Source organism: Sinohyriopsis cumingii, chromosome 13 (genome assembly GCF_028554795.1).
Source record: "Sinohyriopsis cumingii isolate HCF-2022 chromosome 13, ASM2855479v2, whole genome shotgun sequence".
NCBI lineage: Eukaryota > Metazoa > Mollusca > Bivalvia > Unionida > Unionidae > Sinohyriopsis > Sinohyriopsis cumingii.
The window spans coordinates 1248613-1273418 of NC_142973.1; the positions used below are offsets into that span (position 1 = coordinate 1248613).

At 33.7% G+C, this 24806-nt stretch overlaps 1 protein-coding gene across 4 annotated transcripts in view; it reads left to right on the top strand.

The window, feature by feature from the left end:
- Window positions 1-23999, top strand: part of LOC149784837 (uncharacterized) — a 140360-nt gene extending 116361 nt beyond the window's left edge. For 3 of the 4 annotated variants that reach the window (XM_089978399.1, XM_089978398.1, XM_089978400.1), the window contains 7 exons: window positions 558-733; window positions 4254-4334; window positions 9320-9397; window positions 9992-10185; window positions 12349-12435; window positions 14257-14464; window positions 23565-23999. In XM_089978399.1, coding sequence (XP_089834525.1) covers window positions 558-733; window positions 4254-4334; window positions 9320-9397; window positions 9992-10185; window positions 12349-12435; window positions 14257-14464; window positions 23565-23727 — 987 coding nt within the window. In that variant the 3' untranslated portion in view covers window positions 23728-23999. Of the gene's footprint in view, window positions 1-557; window positions 734-4253; window positions 4335-9319; window positions 9398-9991; window positions 10186-12348; window positions 12436-12869; window positions 12919-14256; window positions 14465-23564 lie in introns of all 4 variants that reach the window. The other variant, XM_089978401.1, reaches the window with a different exon arrangement.
- The last annotated feature ends 807 nt before the right edge of the window (window positions 24000-24806 follow it).

A 24806-nucleotide genomic window follows, 5' to 3' on the forward strand; every position in this document is an offset into this window, starting at 1 on the left:
AAAACTTAACTATGTAAATAGCCTGCTTACATTATCAGATTTACAGCAATTGATTTTTCATTTGTGTAATGGAGGGTTATTTGACATAATGAAAACTCAACATTTGTATATCTATAATAAATTATGAAGTTTTAAATGAAATTTGTCATGCAAATTTCTATACATATATAGATGGTCTGATTAGATATTTTCAACATGTATAATTGATTAATGTTTTGGACTTTATAAACACAAATCTAGTTATGCCTCCCACTGTCAATAATGTTCATTTCTAAGATAAATTTACATTTAGAACATAATGGTGACATAATGTTTTGCATAATCAGCTAGGTCATTACAGCACAAACCTGATACAACCCTCACGATTGGATGGCCCATAAAAAGAAATGGTTTCATCATTTACACATAAAAGTAATGTGAATTTGAGATTGTATTCTAGATGACTTTGCTGCATGTTATGCTATGTCTTTTTATGAATTAATGTTACAACACTAATAATTACTAATATTATATGATAAATTTATTTAATAAATAATTCTTTGTATGTGGTATTGTAGGGCCTGCTGCCAATCCACTGTTGTGCAATGCAAGGTCGGGTAGATGTGATGAGACTGATGATGAGGTTTGACAGGAATAGCAGTATTGCCATGGCTCTTAATAATGAAGATCAGAAACAGCCACCCAGTCTCCTACATCTGGCCATTGCTAATGACTTTGCCCAGTGTGCTGCTTGGTTAGTAGCTCACTGTTCATAATTCACTCATAATTCACACTGGACCTATACAGTCTAATTTATCAATCAAATGCAGAGGATAACCTTAAACAACATCAGTTCCAGTCATACAAGAAGTTGATATGATAGTCATTTCAAATCATTGGTTGTTTTTTTTTTAAAGTTTGAAACATACATCATCAAAACAGAAAAAAAGGGTGTTTCGCAAACTTGAAATGATATGTTGTGTGCGATTTTTTTGAAAAAGGAGTGTGTGTGACTTGAATTTTTGATGTAGCCTTTACAGTTTTTCAGTCATATCGCTATGATGCCTGCATTGTGGCAGTTTATAGTGATTTCTAGCACTGGAGCATCATCTCCCACCCAATCACATTGTTCTGACACCAGGCCAACCAGTTCTAACACTAACCTCTTAATGCTGAGTGCCTAATGAGGCAGCTGTTAGTACCATTTTTACAAGCCCTTCATATGACTTGGCCAGAGCTTGATCCCGCATCTAAAGCAGATGCTCTGAACACTTGCCCACCAGTTTTGAAAAAAAAAAAGGCTACACCTTTTTGGGAGTGTTTTTTTTAAATATCCTATATGAAACAGCATAATTGTTGGCATAGTACTATTTGTTTTCACAGAACTAATTGTTTGCATAGTTTTAATTGTTTTCATAGTACTAATTGTTGGCCTAGTAATCATTGGTGGCATATTGCTAATTATTGGCAAAGTACTAACTATTGCATTTTTTCAAATCTTTTTGCATTATTTGCTGTTCACTTGATATTAAAAAGGTATATGTCTAATGGAAAGCTGGCCATAAAGTATAACCTTATTGTAAAAATCACAAAATAGGGACAATTCTCATGAGGAAAAGGAGTGTTTTTATTGACAGATAACAATGAATTAGGGGTGTTTTTGTGTCTCTTACTCCATATTGGTTTTGTGCCATCCATTAGTCCATCTGTCCCACTGATCTTGTATTCAAGATATCTCAAAAATCATTGAGGCAAGATATCTAAAAATCACTGAGGCATCAAATTGGTTGCTTAGCTATTTTAAATGGGTCCCTAGATCTGATTAGGTTTTGTGACTGTCATCATATTTTTAAGGTCACAGGACAGTACTGTGATGTGCTGAGGTATGACATATTTCACTTTAAAAACAAATCTCTTCTAGCTTAAACTTGGAATGAGCGTGAAAACTAACTTCATTGAGGACTGTGACCTCTGAGGCATTAGATATTGAATAAACCAAATCTGTTGTTTTTTAAAAAAACATCTACCAATGAATTGTTTCAATTCATGACACTCCTTTTGAAATGACAAATGAAGAGAATTGAAATCATTGGACAAGACTATATATAGTAATGCTGTAACTGATTCCAATTACATGTTAGTCATATCATGTTCATTTTCTGGTTATGCATGTGAAAGGTAAAGTAGTTACCTGAAAAAGGTTTTCTCAAGGTTTTCAAATTTCCTTCACATCAGTTTTTAACAACACCAAAATTTATTGTTGAGAATATACTTAGTACATTTATCCCTAACTTTAAAACCCCTCAGCATATTGTAACCCCTCATATAAATCCCTAACTTTAAAACCCCACAGCATAATGTAACCCCTCATATTTATCTCTAACTTTAAAACCCCTCAGCATAATGTAACCCCTCATATTTATCTCTAACTTTAAAACCCCTCAGCATAATGTAACCCCTCATATTTATCTCTAACTTTAAAACCCCTCAGCATAATGTAACCAGTTATATTTAACCCTAACTTTAAAACCCCTCAGCATAATGTAACACCTCATATCCTTCCATGGATTTTCTAAACATTTGTAACCACTCCGGTGGCCTAGTGGTAAGAGTGTCTGCCTCGGATGCAGGAGGTCGTGGGTTCAATCCCCAGCCGAGTCATACCAAAGACTTACAAAAATGGTACTAACGGCTGCCTCACTTGGTGCTCAGCATTAAGAGGTTAGTGTTAGGACTGGTCGGCCTGGTGTCAGAATAATGTGACTGGGTGGGACATGCTACATGTCTGTGACATGATGCCCCAGTGTTTGACATAACTATAAACTGCCATACAGCAGACATCGTAGCGATATGACTGAAAAATTGTTAAAGCTACGTAAAAAATTCAAATCAAATCAAATCACTAAACATTTGTCCCACACCCCACATCATTAGCATTGTAAGGAACTGCAGTGAATAATGTCCAGTTGATTTGTATTAGTTGGCAAGTTTCACAATAATGTCCAGTTGAGTTGTGGTAGTTGACAAGTTGAACTCTACTGAATAATGTCCAGTTAGGGTTGTATTATTTGGCAAGTTGAACTTTGTTTAATAATGTCCATTCGAGTTAAATTAGTTGGCAAGTTGAACTCTATTGAATAATGTTCAGTTGAATTGTATTAGCTGGCAAGTTTCACACTAATGTCCAGTTGAATTGTATTAGCTGGCAAGTTTCACACTAATGTCCAGTTGAATTGTATTAGCTGGCAAGTTTCACACTAATGTCCAGTTGAGTTGTATTAGTTGGCAAGTTTCACACTAATGTCCAGTTGAATTGTATTAGCTGGCAAGTTTCACACTAATGTCCAGTTGAATTGTATTAGCTGGCAAGTTGAACTTTGTTTAATAATGTCCATTCGAGTTAAATTAGTTGGCAAGTTGAACTCTATTGAATAATGTTCAGTTGAATTGTATTAGCTGGCAAGTTTCACACTAATGTCCAGTTGAATTGTATTAGCTGGCAAGTTTCACACTAATGTCCAGTTGAATTGTATTAGCTGGCAAGTTTCACACTAATGTCCAGTTGAGTTGTGGTAGTTGACAAGTTGAACTCTACTGAATAATGTCCAGTTGAGTTGTATTAGTTGGCAAGTTGAACTTTGTTTAATAATGTCCATTCAAGTTAAATTAGTTGGCAAGTTGAACTCTATTGAATAATGTTCAGTTGAATTGTATTAGCTGGCAAGTGTCACACTAATGTCCAGTTGAATTGTATTAGCTGGCAAGTTTCACACTAATGTCCAGTTGAATTGTATTAGCTGGCAAGTTTCACACTAATGTCCAGTTGAGTTGTATTAGCTGGCAAGTGTCACACTAATGTCCAGTTGAATTGTATTAGCTGGCAAGTGTCACACTAATGTCCAGTTGAATTGTATTAGCTGGCAAGTGTCACACTAATGTCCAGTTGAATTGTATTAGCTGGCAAGTGTCACACTAATTTTGTCACAGATGTCACTGTTGTGGTTATTCATTCTTTTTTATAAAAGTCATTGATTGGATGGCATGGATTTTGCATGTCAGGAGATAGATTACATTTTTAACTGAAGATTCTAGTTTCTAATTCATAGTACAGCTAAATCCTATAGCCAGACATTTGAAGTATTTGGTCTCAGGCATATGCTTACAGATTAGGTAGCAATTAATATTTTAATTGATATTTCTCCATCTATAGTCTACTTTCTAGATAGTTTGTGATCTTTATAATGCAAAATGCTATATTTATATATTTTTTGCAGGTTGTTGGCAAACAGTTTTTGTTTTAAAGAAAGAGAACCTGACATTTTGATGAGAAGGATACTGACGGAGCAACTCAAACTGTAAGTTCATTTTAAAGTATCATTGATCATCCAGAGTTCTTTTTTCTTAATAATGGAAGGATGGAAGAAAATTAATAGTACAGTTGTAATTTCTGTGTTCATATATGAGAATATGGTTCTTGATTGATTTATACTGTATTTATACTGTATTTATACTGTATTTATGCATCATGCATACTCAGCTGCAAACAGCATCGACCCATATCTGCAGTTACCTTTTATGACAGCAGATCAGGGTTTGTGCTGTTCATTGTATAATTTCTAGAAAACAACATTTACCAAGATTTGCCATTTTATATTTACATGAATAGGTCAGGGTCTATACAATTCATGGTGCAGCTGATTTCTAGCAAACAGTGTTGATCATGGTCTACAGTTACATGTTACATGAATAGACCATGGTCTGTTCCATTCATGGTATTATTGATTTCTGGCAAACAGTATTGATCTGGGTCTGCCATTTCATATTACACTAACAGATCTGGGTCTGTGATGTTCTTTATAAAAGTTGTTAAAGTTCTAGCCAACAGTTTAGTCTCTGATGTGCCAGATAATATGGTCTTTACTTGCTGATGAATTTTGTTATGTGAAATATGTACTGTGTATACAACTGAATTCGTGTGGATAATGCATACATTGTTGTTGTTGTTGTAGGGTTTAATGCCATTTTTCAGCACACGATAGGCTATACATGGTGGCCAGTATTAGTGGTGGAGGAAGAACCCAGGAAATCCCCAGAAAGAACCACCGACCCTCGAGAAGCTACTGGCAAGCTTTCTCACATACCCACATTGGCCGAATCCGAGACTCGAACCTACGCAGACAGAGGTGAGATGGCAGTGATCCGTAATGGAGAGCGCTTTAGACCACTCGGCTACTCGGGGTCCCTGATAATGCGTACTTCTGTATTTGCATAATCTATGACATGCTCATTTATGAACATCTGCATCTTGTGCATCCAGTGTTTATATTTTATATAAGTTTGATTTGATATTATTTTTTAAATTTAAATCTGATTTTATGGCACAGTTTTAAAATGAAAAACACCAATCATACATATGAATATTGATAGATGTCATAAATTGTTCCAAAAGTGAAAAGCCAATTTCAAATAGGTGCTTAACCCTATTGGAGACATGACTTTGAAAATTAACTGATTTTACTGTTGAAGTAAGATTTTATTATGATAAACTGCACAACATCAAAGCCTATGTTCAGAATATTTTGTTAGTGATTCTTTCATGAAGATAATATCAAATTAAAATGAAGTCTTTATGCACAACTGAATGTTTTAATTAGTTGGTGTTGAAAAACACATAATCACCTAGAGACTAATATTTAGGCAATGGGAGTAAAGGGTCTTGGTCAGAGTCACTGTGTCAGCTGACACTATTTGGTTTGGGCAGGATTTGAACCCAAACCCCACTGATTGAGAATTAAGCATGCTCCCATATATACTCACTTACAAGTCAAGTCCAACTGAAAAATGCACAGACCCAGATCTGCTGGCACATTATGTGCTGGCAGGTGCAGGCCTGTGCAGTTTGTTAGTAGTGAACAAAAGAACAAACATAGACCCTGATCTGCAGGCACTCTATGCTATGGCAAATCAGGATCTATGTTGTTTGCAGTTTGACTCGACTTATAAATGAGTATATGTGGTAACCACTGAGCCAGTGTTGTTGTTGTTGTAGGGTTTAACGCCATTTTTCAGCACTAGATAGGCTATACATGGTGGCCTGCGGCAGTTCATGTCTTGGATTCAGCCAATGTGGGTATGTGAGAAAGCTTGGCAGTAGCTTCTTGTGGGTCGGTGGTTCTTTCTGGGGTTTTCCTGGGTTCTTCCTCCACCATTAATACTGGCCGCCATGTATAGCTTATTGTGTGCTGAAAAATGGCGTTAAACCCCTCAACAACAACAACAATACATGGTGGCCAGTATAAATGGTGGAAGAAGATCCCGGGAAAACCCAGGGAAGAACCACTGACCCATGAGTAGCTACTAAGCCAGTGTATCATATTTGCCAAGCAGAATCACCATATTGTCATTGATTTCAAGCTAATTATAACCTAATATAACAATTTCTGTCTACCCGGTGTTGCAGACCATCAACAGTATTATCTAATGACACTCAGTGACATGGATAAATTTGGAAATGAGACTCACTTTTGTATATAACTCCATTTCAACATAGGGAATGAGTAACACTATCTTCTGGTGTTTTCTTATTTTCATGATGAAAGAAAAAATCTTTACCTCATTATTTACATTTCCAGGACGTATGTTTATAAATACAATCAATGACTACAAGGAACATGCAACTCGTAAAATATTTGCAAGTTCTTAGATTATGTTTTCCAAATTTTGTCATATCTGTTAAGCATTTTGCATTGATATCACACACTATGCTATACTCATGGTATTTTTCACATATACTTCCTATGTTATAAACCTTACATTTTTTTTATCCAAGAATGAAAACATGCACTGTGTTTATATGATTGTCTTTTGATTGCATCATCTATTTAAATAGAACAGCTTTGGTAATCATCACAAAAATCATCACCTGATACAACATACTGCAGTGGCAAGAGAAAGCTATACAATTTAAATTGCCAACCCTCCAGTTAATAGTGGGTGGGTGTTACCTGATACAACATGCTGCAGTGGCAAGAAAAAGCTATACAATTTAAATTGCCAACTCTCCAGTTAATAGTGGGTTGGTGTTGAAAGTTGCATGTGCCATGATAACTATTTGTGTCATTATCTGTCATGATTCAATCCTCAAGTTAATATGGTTAGGCTGTAAACAGTCAGATATGTATTGCTAACTACGTCATTATTGTTAGGCTGTAAACAGTCAGATATGTATTGCTAACTACGTCATTATTGTTAGGCTGTAAACAGTCAGATATGTATTGCTAACTACGTCATTATTGTTAGGCTGTAAACAGTCAGATATGTATTGCTAACTACGTCATTATTGTTAGGCTGTAAACAGTCAGATATGTATTGCTAACTACGTCATTATTTGTTAGGCTGTAAACAGTCAGATATGTATTGCTAACTACGTCATTATTGTTAGGCTGTAAACAGTCAGATATGTATTGCTAACTACGTCATTATTGTTAGGCTGTAAACAGTCAGGTATGTATTGCTAACTACGTCATTATTGTTAGACTGTAAACAGTCAGATATGTATTGCTAGCTACGTCATTATTGTTAGGCTGTAAACAGTCAGATATGTATTGCTAACTACGTCATTATTGTTAGGCTGTAAAAAGTCAGATATGTATTGCTAACTACGTCATTATTGTTAGGCTGTAAACAGTCAGGTATGTATTGCTAACTACGTCATTATTGTTAGGCTGTAAACAGTCAGACATGTATTGCTAACTACGTCATTATTGTTAGGCTGTAAACAGTCAGATATGTATTGCTAACTACGTCATTATTGTTAGGCTGTAAACAGTCAGATATGTATTGCTAACTACGTCATTATGGTTAGGCTGTAAACAGTCAGATATGTATTGCTAACTTCGTCATTATTGTTAGGCTGTAAACAGTCAGATATGTATTGCTAACTACGTCATTATTGTTAGGCTGTAAACAGTCAGATATGTATTGCTAACTACGTCATTATTGTTAGGCTGTAAACAGTCAGGTATGTATTGCTAACTACATCATTATGTTGTTCATCTTTTAAGTTCAATGATGACCAAGACATTAATAACTGGTTTGGTTTCTCTGAGTATGTGAATGGCTGATCAACCCAATTTGTGCTCTGAACTGTCTGTGACACACTTGACAGAAGACGCTTCTTGAGCTTGCATGATAAATAGAGGATGTGCTGAAGTCATTAGATTTACGCTGCTGATGTGTCTGCACTGCCCATGTGAAAATTATTCATATCATTTTCTTAGCCTGACATCTGTATCCAGGTGTTGCAAGCATACAATAGGGTTAACAACATAAAAGCTTTATAGACCTTAAGTTTTGTTTGTAGACTGGTCTCTCTATGCTCCCACATTATATATCATGCTTTGTTGTCATTATATATCATGATTAAACCCTCAAGTTAATAATTGGTGGGCTGTTAACAGTTGCCATGCTAACTGTCTGCCTATGGCATAATATATCATGATTCATATATATGAAGAACCATGCATTGAAAATCAACCGAGATCATTTCGATGGCGACCTGTCTGGGCATAGGATTCCCATATTCCTTTTTTTTCTAGACACTAGTGCATCTTTTTGTTTTTAATTTTATTTCCCTTAACCTTATTAGAAAAACCACAAAACTGTGTTATGCTATTATCTCTGTCATTATTTTTAAAGTCATTGTAACTTTAATTATTTAGAGAAGAATGAACAAGAATGAGATCAGATTTTGGAACTCATACTGGAAGTAATTCCATATACACTCACTTATTGGTCAAGTCCAACTACAAACTACACAAACCCAGATCTGCCAATGCATTATCCACTAGCAGTTCTTGGTTTGTGCAGTTTCTTATGAGCAATAGTAAAACAGACAACTTAAATGCTGATCTGCAGCAAATTAGATCTTGGTTATATTCAATTTGACTCGACTTATAAGCTTGTATTCAATATTATTATAAACCTTTCATGAATGTGGGCGGGGCCCCGAGTGGCCGAGTGGTCTAAAGCGCTCTCCATTACGGATCACTGCCATCTCACCTCTGTCTGCATGGGTTCGAGTCTCGGATTCGGCCAATGTGGATATGTGAGAAAGCTTGCCAGTAGCTTCTCGAGGGTCGGTGGTTCTTTCCGGGGATTTCCCGGGTTCTTCCTCCACCATTAATACTGGCCGCAGTGTATAGCCTATCGTGTGCTGAAAAATGGCGTTAAGCCCAACAACAACAACAACAACAAAAATCATGAATGTGGGCAATTACTCATATTATAAATATATGCAACATTTTACACACCTCTCACAGTGTGAATAACATTCTTGTAGGAACAAGAGAACTGAAGCTGTGAAATTCTTATTGGAAAATGGTGCAGATGCCAGTCCAAAGTACCCTGGTGGAAATACGTAAGTACTGATATGAGAGAGAGATATGTCTGAATTTAACATCACTGCTTAACTTTTTCATACAAGTTTTTTTTTTTTTGGGGGGGGGAGCAGAATTCACCAGATCCTTGTTAATATCAGTTTGTTCCTAAACAGTGACAATATGATAAGCAAAATTATTAAAATATAAACATCTGAAAGAATTTAGGATAATTTACAAATCAGCCTTTAAAAATTTTGCTGGCATTACACTGACCTCTGAACATAAAATTGGGTTCATTTATTAGTAAACCTGCAAATGAGTAAATTTTTTAAATGAAACTATGACTTGACTTATTGTGTTTTTTTATATATAAGTTAAAGCAATTAAGGAACAGTTTGGACTGATCAAATGCACAGGTATAAAAAAGACTTAATTTAAATAAAAAATGTTAATTATTTTCCTGTTTTTAATTAAGTTCTTGTCCAACACACAGATTTTACTGGCTCAAAGGGATTTGTTACAAGCCATATCAACTTACATGTACATTTGATTGCTAGTCATTCCTTAGGGGAATAAAACCAGAGCAGCATGGGAGATAAAAGTTTTAAGCTATCATTTTCCTTTCAATTCAGCGCTCTCCACTATGCAGCTGGGCTGTCAGGTAACACAGAGGCACTAGAGCTTATATTGCAGCATGGAGCAGAGGTTGATGCTGTAAATGACGAAGGCAACACACCACTGTTTTCTGCCACACAAGCCAACAACCAGTTTGCCGCATGTGTTCTCACAGAGAAGGGGGCAAATGTTAGGCATAAAAATAACCTAGGTACATAAAGAACTTAGGTTTATATAAAATCTTTTCTTTCCTAAGTAATTTTTGTTTGTTTTTTACCTAAATGTTATAGCAAATTTCAGCAGAAGATTGTTTTGTTTAATATTTTTGTGTGATACAGATTGTCTGGGGAAATGTCAGTCCAGGTTTGCTCTAACCCTTCCCACCCCATTTTAGATAGTTTGACATTTATGTTGGAGTGTTGGGTCAGAGCATTTTGCCTGTTGAAAAGCTCTGCATACATGAAATAGAAAATGTGTTTACATCAGGTAAAACATTCATGAAATACATGATTGATGAAATTTGACCTGGTAATCATCAATTGCATTGCTAGACAGAATTTATATATATATATATATATATATATATATATATATATATATATATATATATATATATATATATATTCAAAATGTCTGAGAAATTGAATCACTTTCCTATAATTTCATGCAGGTTTGTAAGAGCATATAAGTTTGCTAAGTCTGGTAGTAACTGAATACCCTATGCCAACAACACAATGTGTCAGCAGATTCCATTTTTTCAGTAGGCACTGTGCTTTGACCCATCACTCCAACATAAATGTCCTAATTTTTTTAAAAATGAGGTGGGAAGGTTAGAGGAAACTTAGACAAGGGAAATATTTTATTTTGATCAGAGACATAATACCAAACAGACATAAATGAAAGATATTTGAACAAATTATCTTAGGATAGGTTTTCCTAATTATGGGATATCTGTCTTTTAATTTTACATCAATTTGGATTAGTAAAATATCTAGAACAATGTTTTATATCATATTAGATTACAAGACAAATTCAGTAATTTTCAATTTTAGTCATTTTAGGTATTTTTGTTAAGTTGCATGGTATAGTTTTCTGAAAACATCGTGAAATCACCTCAACTTTGTTGTGAAATTCAACATTAAGTAAATCTGTGAAATCCAATATTAAATACACTATGCTACACACTTTTTATATACAGTAGAAATCTGTTTAACTGGACCCCAAACATTCAGGCTGCCATCCTGGCCATTATGGCCAAGCTGAACCATTGTTCCTCAACATTTTCAAACTAAGGTAATGTAACATCTGCTTATGGGGGCCCTGACTGGCCGAATGGTCTAAAGTGCCCTCCATTATGGATCACTGCCATCTCACCTCTGTCTGCATGAGTTCATGTCTTGGATTTCGCCAGTATGGGTATGGGGGACGCTCACCAATTAATATGTACTTTAGAGAGAGTGACGTATGTAAGGTGAAGTAGTTCGCATTTAAAACATGCACAGTGGAGAGAATGTTGGCATGCCTATATGCTATAGTAATGTAATGTGGATGATATTTCTTTGGATATTGTACTTTTGGAAATTTTACATGATTTAAGCACACTGCTAACTAAAATGACTGCTCCCTTGTGTTAAAAAATCAGCCTGAATTAGTCTAAATTACACTATACATAGCAGCTATTAAAATAGGGAAAATGAATTTTGCCAGACTAGGCAATACCAGCTTCTGAAAGTGCAATGAATGAATTACCAAATATATAAAATGTAAAAAAAGTTATCAGCTCTTTTTTATACAATTTACCTCTTAAGTTCAGGAAGTGAAAATGACCAAGTAGAGCTAGCACTTTTTTGAAAGGTGCACATTTAAAGTAAGGCCAAGCTGTATACTCTATAACCCATAGTACACCCATCAATCATACACCAAAATAAAGGGAATTAAAGGTTCTTTTAATTATACCTAAGATATACAAGGTCTTTTTTAAATAGCCAGTATAACCAGTGAGGAAAGCTGGGGAAATTCTTTTTCTTTAAAATCCTAACCCTATGCAAAATACAAAATTGTAGAGCGCCACCTATGTGAGTAAGCTTGCTTCTCGTGGGTCGGTGGTTCTTTCTGGGGTTTTCCCAGGTTCTTCCTCCACCATTAATACTGGCCGCCATGTATAGCCTATCATGGGCTGAAAATGGCGTTAAACCTTACAACAACAACAACAACAACTGCTTATATAGACACATTACCAGGGCAGCTTGTATAAATGTATTTATACTGGATATCAAATGCAGTCCTTAAAGACATTAATAACTTAAGACATCTGCTAATGCTTTATACATGTTTTTTAACATTTATTCATTCATCACATTTAAACTTTATTCAGGTTTGACTGCCTTCGATCAAATAATAGATTTTGAGGAGTGGATTAACTGTGGATATTTTTCTGATGAGATAAAGGCCAGATTAAAAGGTAAGCTGTGTAGTATTGTTATATTTTGTTGGACAATCTACTATGAACATATTAAAGTTATGTCTCAAGATATAGTTTTTCAAAATTATATTTGAATGTTCAACTTACACTATTAAAACTTTCACCGAGTTTAAATTACACCACATTGGATGAAACTATTCAAGTTGAATATTCATTTTTGAGAAAGAAAGGTAGTCTAGCAAATTCAGCAAATAATAGTTTAACTCTTTCTACAAGAAAATGAATTAGGAAGATTCAGTAATACTTTTTCTGTTCATCCATTTACCTTTCTTGTAACCACCATAGCTGTACAACCATTACACATAAATGAGTACCATTTGGTTGTAGATCTGCATTTTAAAGGTTTTGTCTTTTCAGGTCTAATTTTAACAGAATTATTATCCTTTTTTAATCAATTTAAATCTCCATTACAGCAGATTTTTGTAACCAGCAAAACAATTCATTACATTCTGATGCAGTTTGGTATGTAAATTATTGCATGGATTTAGATATTACATTTGATCAGTTTTATCTTGTCAGCTCCATTTTAGATAGCGTTATGGCCCATGACATTTACTTGCATATCTTCAATTGAAATGTTGCTTTAACTGGCATAGCTCAAGAACTATTCAATATATTCTGGCCCACTTTGGTATGAATATTGTGTCATAGATGTACATGTACCTTTCATAGATTTTGCTCTCACTTAGAAGAAGTTTGTCATAAATGTACATGTGTCTTGTGTCATTGTCATAGACATGCATGAGTCTTTCATGGGTTTTATCTCATTTAAAAGAATTGTTTCAGACATACATGTGCCTTTCATGGGTTTTGTCTCATTGTCATAGACATGCATGAGTCTTTCATGGGTTTTATCTCATCTAAAAGACTTGTGTCAGACATACATGTGCCTTTCATGGGTTTTGTCTCATTGTCATAGATATACATGTGCCTTTCATGGGTTTTATCTCATTTAAAAGAGTTTTGAAAAAACAGGTTACTCTTACTCCTCACTTTGATTTCCACAAGACAGCTTCACCAAAATGTTTTGGATTTCATTGAAATATGGTATGTGGCTTCAGACTGATAAGATCTCAGACATATTTAATTCCCAGTATTCCACAGTATCATTTGTAGGAGTTATGGTCTCTGATTTATCGTCCTGACTTTGGTTTCTGTGGCATAATTTTACTAAGCTTTGTTGAATTTCAGCAGAATTTGGCATGGAGTTTTATGTTGATAAAATGTTTAATAAGTTTGATTTCAAGTGTTCAACATTGTCATTTAGAAGAGTTATGGCCCTTGCTTTTGTCTCTCCATCTAACTTTGATTACCCTAGCATAACTTTACTGAAGAATGTTGAATTTCAAGCAAAGTTATCACACACCTTTATATTGATGAGACATTAATGAGTTGAATTTCAAACAAAGTTATCACACACCTTTATATTGATGAGACATTAATGAGTTGACTTTCAAACAAAGTTATCACACACCTTTATATTGATGAGACATTAATGAGTTGACTTTCAAACAAAGTTATCACACACCTTTATAGTTATTTGACTTCATTGACTTGAATTTCTAGCATTCCACATTGTAATTTTGATAGTTTTACCCTTTGGATGTTTGTGTTCTCCAAACTTCAGGTTTCCAGAAGAATTTCTTCTGTTTGAAGCCCTGCCAAGTATACTGTAGTGAGTAATACCAATTGTTTTAGAGTGTGTTATGTTTAATGATAGACTGCTGCAGAGTTGAGAATTCTAAATAAAATGTATTGGGAAAGATTAGTTTATTTTTGTTTTTTTTTGTTGTCCAACAGCCTACAACTTAAAGCATGCAAGGGACTTAATCCGAGCAATCTCAAAGAAAGTCAAGCCTGGATCCCTTCAGATGAGACATGATATTACAAGATCAGCGTACTCCATGAGATCAGTTGATGCCACCACATCCAGCTACTCCTTCTCTGCTGGACCTAGCAGTCGATTTCTGCCTCCACTGAAATCAGTGGCACCTACTGGATACATCATGTACTAAGTTTTCTACAGTTTATTTATTTGCTCAAGATCAGTATTGCCTACCAGAAGTTGATGCATCATGTACTAGATTTTTCAGCAAGTACAATTCAATGTATCTTTATTATTTTCATTACATATGATGTTTATGATGCACATTAAGTAGCGGGATGCATATTATGTTGTTCAATGATTTTCATAAATTCCATTTGTTCTGACCTTAGTACTGTAATAGTATTCATCATACAGTGGCACACACGTTGTAATTTCAAGAGTATCAGAGAATGTTGCTGGGTGTTACACTGCAGTATGTCACATCACACAGTGGCACACACGTTGTAATTTCAAGAGTATCAGAGAATGTTGCTGGGTGTTACACTGCAGTATGTCATATCACACAGTAGAAAACACTTTATAATTTCAAGAGTATCAGAGAATGTTGCTGGGTGTTACACTGCAGTATGTCACATCACACAGTGGCACACACGTAATTTCAAGAGTATCAGAGAATGTTGCTGGGTGTTACACTGCAGTATGTCACATCACACAGTGGCACATACTTTACTTGCTCAAGAATATAGGGGAATGTTGCTAAGTATGACACTGCATTGTGAATAGTCACACAATGGCACATACATTGTATGTTCAAGAGTATCAGAGAATGTTGCTGTGTTACACTGCTTTATAACAAATTACTCAGCAGCACACACAGATGCTGCTAGAGCATGCGAGAGCATGAGTTGTACAAAATTTGTACAAATTCACTCACATGGTAAACAATGATGCAGGAGAATTAGTTTCAAGTTATGCATATAAAAATGTACTCCACTCGGTATAAATGTTTTACTTAACTGTTAACCCTTAAAATTAGGACATTGAAAACTTTAAGCATTGCTATTATAAAATGATATTTATAATCAGTATTTCTGCAACACAAATCAGTTCATTGATAATCAGGGTTAAAGATTGGAAGTAACATTTTTTCATAGCAATCAATTTTGGTTGACTAGCTCTGTCACTATTTGTAAGCTGAAGTTAGTTTATTTCGTCATAGGGCATTATTTAATTATTTTGTCTTAGAAGATTATATTGAAAAATAAAACCATATTTTTCACCATGACATCTTACTATATTTCATCTTGCATAAATATATGTCCAATTACTGATAAACTCTATTGAGACATAACATTTTCTCTTCTTGCTGGTGATAAATTTCTGTGGTTGTAAATAATCTACTACCAGGCATTTTTCCATGATAATTATGTACGAGAGCTATTTTTGGAGTAATAAACAAAACATACCTGTTTAACATAGCTGATCAATCAGTTTGCAAATTAATGACTAGATAAAGTCAGATTTGGTAGGACTACACTGTTTTTGTATAGTCTTCAAGAAAAATACCTGTGCCAAATCACATGCATTTTGACTGCAAGGGATGTTCTGTCATGCCTCACATGTTACGACATGCTCTTCATTTCAAACTTGCTAGGTCAATCACTGCAACTCAGAACTGGCTTTCCATTTTGTGCCACAGTCCTTTGAAAACCTGCCTACATCCAAAGCATTTTGCAGAAAAGACTTATTCTGATTAAGGATATGATCTCATTGTGTTCAATATACATGTATTGGAAAATACCCAGATTCAAAGGTTGTATTGTTTCCAAACTAGAATTAATGAGTTTCATCAAAAATATCTCAAACTTGTATTGCACATACTATAACTGAATTTTATACAGACATGTTTAGAGATATTATTTTTAAAATAATTTTATTGCTAGAATAATTAATGATGACATATTGAACTTTGCTGGTTGCAACTTGTCACTTTGAATTCCACATGTATGTTTAGAGTATTTTCTTATAACAGTATCACTTTATGTGAAACTGTTAGTATTGACCCGACTCATCGAGATGGACTAAATCTGGGAGATATTTTGTCTTTCCAGATCATTATTCAGTATTACATATTATTTAAATTAAATTTACAGTTAATAAGACTGTATAAATGCTGATGCCTGTCTATTTATAGCATCACGTAAAATACATTTTTCAAATTATTATCAGTATAATTTCTGTAATTTGTGTACATTTTGGAAATTCTATTTTCTTTAAGTCTTCACTCAAACAGTAGCATTATGTAAATTTGTAGTATAAGGTGAGTGTCATACACAATGGAAAAAGTTATTATTTTATTTAATTATGATACGTTTCATAATTGCTTTTTTCAAAAAGTTATCAGAAATGGGAGGCAACTTATGCTTGTGAAATGTGTTCACAGTTTGTTATAATGATTTAGGACAGATAGCTGTACTGATCATTTACTAGGAGAGCTTATGTGGTGGTCTGTTATCCTTTGTCCATTCATCATCCATTGTCTGTCAGTCCATTAGCACAAACTTATTATCACTACTCGTCCTAAACTTTTCTTGGAGAATTGACTCAGACTTTTTACACACACCCACCCCTTGGTATAGCTGATCCTGAATGAAAATGATGCTGTTCAGACATCTAGTAACCATAGTGGCCACCATGAAAGTCTAGTTATGTTGTTGTTATCACCATTCCTTCTGAATGGATGGTCATATCAACATTGTTATGTTGTTGTTATCAATATTCCTCCTGAATGGATGGTCATATAAACATTGTTATGTTGTTGTTATCACTATTCCTCCTGAATGGATGGTCATACCAACATTGTTATGTTGTTGTTATCACTATTCCTCCAGAATGGATGGTCATATCAACATTGTTATGTTGTTGTTATCACTATTCTTCCTGAATGAATAGTCATATCAGCATTGTTATGTTGTTGTTATCACTATTCCTTCTGAATGGATGGTCATTCAACATGAGGTTTTCACTAAGACCTCCTATTATGTCTGTTTGGTTGTAAGTGACATTGATGCCAATCTGAAGTCCAATATGGCCACCATGGTAGCCATTTTAAAAAGTAATATAATCACTAAACCTCCGTAATGAATGGCCATATCAATATGGGTTTTTCACGAAAAGACTTTTTATGATATCTAGTTGGTCCTAAATCAAAATTGTGCCAGTGAGAAGTCAAATATGGCCACCATGGCAACCATCTTGAAAATCTTGTTATCTCAACTCTACTTGAACAGAAAGTCATAATGACATGGGGTTTTCACCAGAAGACTTAATATTATGTACAGTTGGTCCTACATGAAAATGCTGCTGTTCCGAATTCCAATCTGGTTGCCACAGTAGCCATCTTGAAAATCTTGTTATTGCTACTCCTGAATGGAAAGTCATATGTTGAAAATACTGTTATCTCTACTCCTCTCCAAATAAATGGCTGTATCAACATGGGGTTTTCACCATTAGACTTTTCATTACACTTGGTTGGTCCTATATGAAAATGGTGCCACTGTCCTTAGCCAATGCACTTTACTCCAATTACCTGAACACTGAATAGCCTGCATGTGTTGCTGTACTATAAAGGACCAGACTAAATCCAAACTCCATGAATGACTGATCATTATGGCAGGGTTCACCAATCCTAAATGAAAATTGTGCCAGTCCAATATCGCTGCCATGATGACTGGCTGTCCTGTATGGATGAACATTCTGACATGGAGTTTTCACCACAAGGCTTTAAATAATATCTACTTTGTCCAAAATGAAAATGGTGCCAGCCTGAAAGCAGTATGTGTACCACAGGAGCTAATTTTGTTACTGCTTAAGAATATCAGAGTTTGTTGTTGTTGTTGTTGTAGGGTTTAACGCCATTTTTCAGCACACGAAAGGCTATACATGGCGGCCAGTATTAATGGTGGAGGAAGAACCCGGGAAAACCCCAGAAAGAACCACCGACCCATGAGAAGCTACTGGCAAGCTTTCTCACATACCCACATTAGCTGAATCCTAGACTCGAACCCACGCAGACAGAGGTGAGATGGCAGTGATCCGTAACGGAGAGCGCTTTAGACCACTCGGCCACTCGGGGCCCCCATCAGAGTTTGTATACACTTGACAGTTAAAAGGAAGAAATGGTCTTTTCATTTTATGCTAGGCTGTGAATTACTATATCTTCTTAGAGAAATAATTCTGATATTTCACGAGTGAATAAATATTGTGATTTTTCACTGGTCATCAGTAGACTTGGATAACATTATAACCATGAAATTCGAAGTGATTCTTATCCCAGATGGTAAATATAGCCACTTCTCAGTAAAGACAACTCAAGTTCAAATCCAACAAGGCTCAAATTATTTGTTTCTTAATGTGCTATTTAGCTTTAAATTAGGAAGGAGAATTATGTAACTGTTTATATTTTCTGTATGAATCACCGACTCAGTGAAATATATCCATTATTCCCTAAATATCTTATATATCTTGAATTCCTAGAAATTCTTTGTGCTTAGTAGAGCATCAGTCCCATCCAGGGACTCTCATTAAAATCATATTTTGGGGACTCTTATTAAAATCACATTTTGGGGACTCTTATTTAAATCACATTTTGGGGACTCTTATTTTGGCATTTTTTACAAATTTATGTTTGCATCATTTGTATCCTAAACTCATATCATTCAGTCCACTAGTGTATTTTAAAATATTCTTACAGCAACAAATATACTAAGTATAATATTTATTTGCTATATTTAGACATACAGATACATGACAAACATCTTACAGAGAATTATTTATACTGTTGAAAGACATGTTTTAAAAAATATGTGTGGGTTCATTTTCACATAAAGAAATGGAGACTAATAGTGAAACACAGTGGATATTTCTTCTACATTAGTGTAAATCTATTTAATGATTGGCAAATGCTTTAAATCACAGGATTCAGTTAGACCCCATATATATATATATATATATATATATATATATATATATATATATATATATATATATATATATATATATAAACTGTATTAGGAAAAATATTAAGAACTAGTGATCTAGTGATTTAAAATACATTATCTTTTTTCATTGATTATTATTATTATTATTATCATTATTATTATTGTATTGTTGTTATTGTTATCATTATTGTACATCAAGTTGGGATTACATTGAATGGAGACATTAAAAATATAGACTTAACAAAATTCATGTGTAATGAAGCCCAAAGTCATATACAGATTTAACAAAATTCATGTGTAATGAAGCCCTAAGTCATATTGGCCTTATCATTCATGCTTTTATTTTTTTATTAAAGTTATTGTGTTTTATTGAACAAATTTCACTGATCCAGTGGAATTTTGTATAGGTGGAATCATTTATAACAACAAAAAATAAATTATGTCTATGAAAATCTTTGTAAAAAAATCCCTTGTTTGCTTTGTTTTTATTGATTTCTAATCACTGTTTGTTTTATGGTCTTACAACTTGACTAACATAACTAGATTGAGAAAATGAGCTAAATACCTTGTTTCACCAAGCAATTAGAAAAGAATTATATTTAATATCAGATCTTTAATTAAGCTAAAAGAATCAGTCTTGTCAAAAATAGGAGCTGAAAACATAAGTATACATTTGACATTTTTCTTATTTCTTTTAAATTTTTTAAATTCATTAAACTTCGTCTGCATTCTTAACTTATTTTTGAAAGCTGTCAGAGTTACTTACCTTTGTCTTTCTTTGACAAACAGTTTTGGTACAAGAGAGGTGACTGCTAAAAAATGAGAAAGTATACTTCCTTCCCTTTGTACCTCTTTATAGTATCAGGGGAATAACCTGATCTGTTGTTTTTATTAGATTTTATTTGTATATTTAAACCTGCATCAGGCTCAGAAGAGTATGCCCAATTATTTTGTTGAATTAATTGTAAATAGACATACTTATGTATTCTAAAATCTGTATAGCTTTAATTTATTTGCAAGTTTAAATTTTAGCACATAAAAACATTTTTTTAAAAACTTATTGAAGAAAAGGGGTGTTATCACATTTGGTCTTCATTGATAGAGGATGTCAATAGATTCTAAAAATAGAAAATCTGTTAGAGATTTAATAATAATAATAATAATAATAATAATAATAATAATAATAATGTCTTTATTTGTAATACAGGCCAAATATTTAATTGTATCATTACACCTATGTTATGGCATAGAAGAAATTTTAAAAAAACCTTGTCAAAATTTAACCTGATAAAACATTTTAAATATCGAATTAAAAGATTTGTGAGCAAATTTTTAGAGACTATCACTTCTAGATATTTGGATAATTTTATTTCAGTAAACAGGTTTGTTCATTTACTCTTAAAAGATCAACTAAATTAGAGTTAAGTGATTCTTGTTTGTGATTTTCTACATATTTTGTACTTATATGCTATAAATATTCTAAGTTTGAAAATATTAATTTTATTAAATAATTGCAGCTACTTTTGTACATCAGACCTAATTATTTTTTATAGAATCTATGTTGGTTGAAAGTTGGTTGATTTCTACTGTGATTTTGTATAGAATAAAATCAAATGAATGTAAATATTGTTAGATTTCAGAGAGTGAGAATATTGGTATCTGCTACAACCATGTTTCTAGTCTTTCATCATTCTTCAGTTGTTATTCTTTTTGCATGTGATGTGTGTATTGCATCTTTTTGTATGTGACATGTGTATTGCATCTTTTTGCATGTGATGTGTGTATTGCATCTTTTTGCATGTGACATGTGTGTTGCAGACATTTGGTGATCATGATACAATGTCACTGCACCAGTTGTTAGTCTATGTTATATTCACATATTTCTTCTGCACCTTTTGGGCCAGAAATGATGTACCCTTATGTTCTAAACTAAAATGATGTACCTTATTGTACCAACATAAAATAATGTACATTTATGTACCAACATAAAATGATGTACCTCAATGTACCAAACTAAAATGATGTACCTTTATGCACCAAACTAAAATGATGTACCTTTATGCACCAAACTAAAATGATGTAGCTTTATGCACCAAACTAAAATGATGTACCTTAATGTACCAGCATAAAATGATGTACCTTTATGCACCACACTAATACGATGTACCTTTATGTACCAAACTAAAATGATGTGCCTTTATGCACCAAACTAAAATGATGTACCTTTATGCACTAAACTAAAAAGATGTACCTTTATTTACCAAACTAAAATGATGTACCTTCATGCACCAAGCTAAATCGTACCTTAATGTACCAACATAAAATGATGTCCCTTTATGTACTAAACTAAAATTATGTACCTTTCGTCACCAAACTAAAATGATGTACCTTTATGTACCAAACTAAAATGATGTACCTTTATGTACCAAACTAAAATGATGTACCTTTATGCACCAAACTAAAATGTACCTTAATGTACCAGCATAAAATGATGTACATTTATGTACCAACTAAAATGATGTACCTTTATGTACCAAAGTACACTTTGCATTGCTAGAATAAGTTGGTTTTCATTTTTATTCTTAATTCATGTGAAACATGTGTACAGTATTATTTTAACTTTATTACTAGTATTATTTTAACTTTATTACTGGTTCTTCAGATTTTACTTTTGATCAGATATTATTCTTCATTGGTTTTTTTATATTTTAAAACTTGTGCTAATTGACTTTTTTACAGTTAAGTTCTCAATTATTAATGAAGTTCTTCACATGCTTCAGATTCCCATTTATCATTTACATTAAGTATCAAGCATGTTCTGAAAATAAAGAAAAGTTTAACTTAAGATCACTATTGTTCATACTTAAAAGAGTCTCCAAGAACTTTGAGACTAGTCTGATATTGTTTCTGGAGAGACCAGATATTTTTTTTATATTTAGGATGTTTAAAGGAAACAGCTTATTAACACTTTAAATATGCAAAGGAAATAGCTTATTACCACTTTAAATATGCAAAGGAAACATCTTATTACCACTTTAAATATGCAAAGGAAACAGCTTATTACCACTTTAAATATGCAAAGGAAACAGCTTATTACCACTTTAAATATGCAAAGGAAACAGCTTATTATCACTTTAAATATGCAAAGGAAACAGCTTATTACCACTTTAAACATGCAAAGGAAACAGCTTATTACCACTTTAAATATGAAAGTTTTGTTTAAGCCATGTGCATGCTTAAAGGAAGGCCAATATAGTCTCATGGACTTCTCACAAAAACAGTGATTGATCTTCCCAAGGAAGGCCAATATAGTCTCATGGACTTCTCACAAAAACAGTGATTGATCTTCTCAAGGAAGGCCAATATAGTCTCATGGACTTCTCACAAAAACAGTGATTGATCTTCCCAAGGAAGGCCAATATAGTCTCATGGACTTCTCACAAAAACAGTGATTGATCTTCTCAAGGAAGGCCAATATAGTCTCATGGACTTCTCACAAAAACAGTGATTGATCTTCCCAAGGAAGGCCAATATATTCTCATGGACTTCTCACAAAAACAGTACACTCATACACTTTTTCCAAACATTTTTTTTTTGATTGAAGAAATTTTTGGGGTCATTTGAACTGTACCTTTTAACAAGAGTGAAAATTTATGATGTAAATTGGATGAAAATTTTTGAGTTTTGAAATTGTACAAGTTTTTAACCTGGAAACTACATATATGTCTCCGTTAGCTACTGTATAGCTAGAAAACAGTTAGATTATGTACAAGGCAATTAGATTGGTCAGCAGTCCAGTGGAATATCTTCTCATGCCACATTTAATTGAGAGCAGCCATGTCAACTTGCATATAAACTGAGTCAACTACAAAACAATACATGGAGCCATGATAGCTCTGTTGGTGGAACATCACACTTGTAATCCATGGATTGCAGATTCACTTCCCACACAGTCCAGTTTGGGTCACCTGCCATTGTGTGTCCTTGGGAATGCATTTAGCTCCCATTTCCTCAGCATGAAATAGCCAGTAATGTGCTAAAAGTGATATAGCCAATAATGTGCTAAAAGTATCATTAAAACCAACAATAAAAATAAACTTAATACAATACAGCTTTGTTTAATTATCCTAGAAGACAAAATTTAACATGTAATAAAATCTAATTTTCATCCAACTCTTTGGGAGATGTGAAAAACATTTGGATAAATAAAGGTTTGGATGTGTGATTGTGGTTTATACAAAATCAGCATCTTTAGTTTAAAAGTTGTACCTTTTTTTTAGTTTACATCAGTTGAAAAGGAAGTTCTTCCAACTAATACAAATGCTGTCTGGACAGATTAGTTGTTGGCATCATGAGGTATGTGATGCTGGAAGAAACCAGTACATCCCCATGTACATTCTGGCTGGAGCCAGGTATTTAAATCTACCAATGTATATTGTGTGATTTATTTCTGTAGGAAATAAAGTTTTAATGAAGAAATGTTACTGGTTAGTTGTTAGTTCTAAGTATATTTCACTATTGTTTGTAATGAATTCTAGATGTTTCCCAATACATAACCTCCATTTGGTCACACTAGAATTTCTTATGATGTGTCTGGTATACTCAAAAGATTATTTGTTGTGATTTTCAACAAATTTACTGTGATGTCATTACGATTGGAAATGTTTTATCTTGTTCGAAAATAAAATTTGCTCACATTTTTACTGCAATTTACAGCTGACTGGACTTTTCACTGGCATTGGAGAGAGAGAGAGTGTGTGTGTGTGTGCACTCTCTACAAAGAAGGCAGACAAGACAAATTTGACCTCTATGGATATATGACATTTACGTAGCCCATAGCACTGAGATGTCAATTGTATCTATCAATAAACTGCCTTTAATTAACCGTAAAAAAAGAAATAGTCTTAATTCTGAAAGGGAAATCGGAAAATTTGTGCTCTTTAAAAAGATGTAATTAAGTGCCATATATCGTCGAGTCCAACTGCAAACAACATGCACCCTGATCTGCCATCAAAAAATGTGTTGGCAATTCAGAGTCTGTGTTGTTTGCTCTGATTAGTACAATTTGCAATGACAGCCTTCGGTGTTTGCAGCAACTTATAAGTGAATGTAGATGGTACCTTTATATTTACACTGAGACTTTCTTGATACCAAGTCTTAAAGATTGTGTGTCTGTTTATGTGCACCTATGTGCATGTACTTTTATGCAGTTTAGCTCTGTCAGACATATTTTTCAAACCAGAGTCATCAGGAAAACCTAACCTCATGTAAGTATATTTGGACATCATACATTTCAGTGAGGCTTTGAGTAGATCACGACTATAGAAATGTATGACCTCCAAAAATATTCTTTTCAACTTTGTCCTCACAAAATAAGAGTTCAGTCAACACTTAGTCTTCAAAATGAGTTGCAATGATAATTAAATAAATATTAATAACTGTACTAGGTGAATCTATTAATTTTTTCCTGGGGAAAAAGGACCTGATATAGTTAATGTACTGTACTTAAATGAGGTTCCATT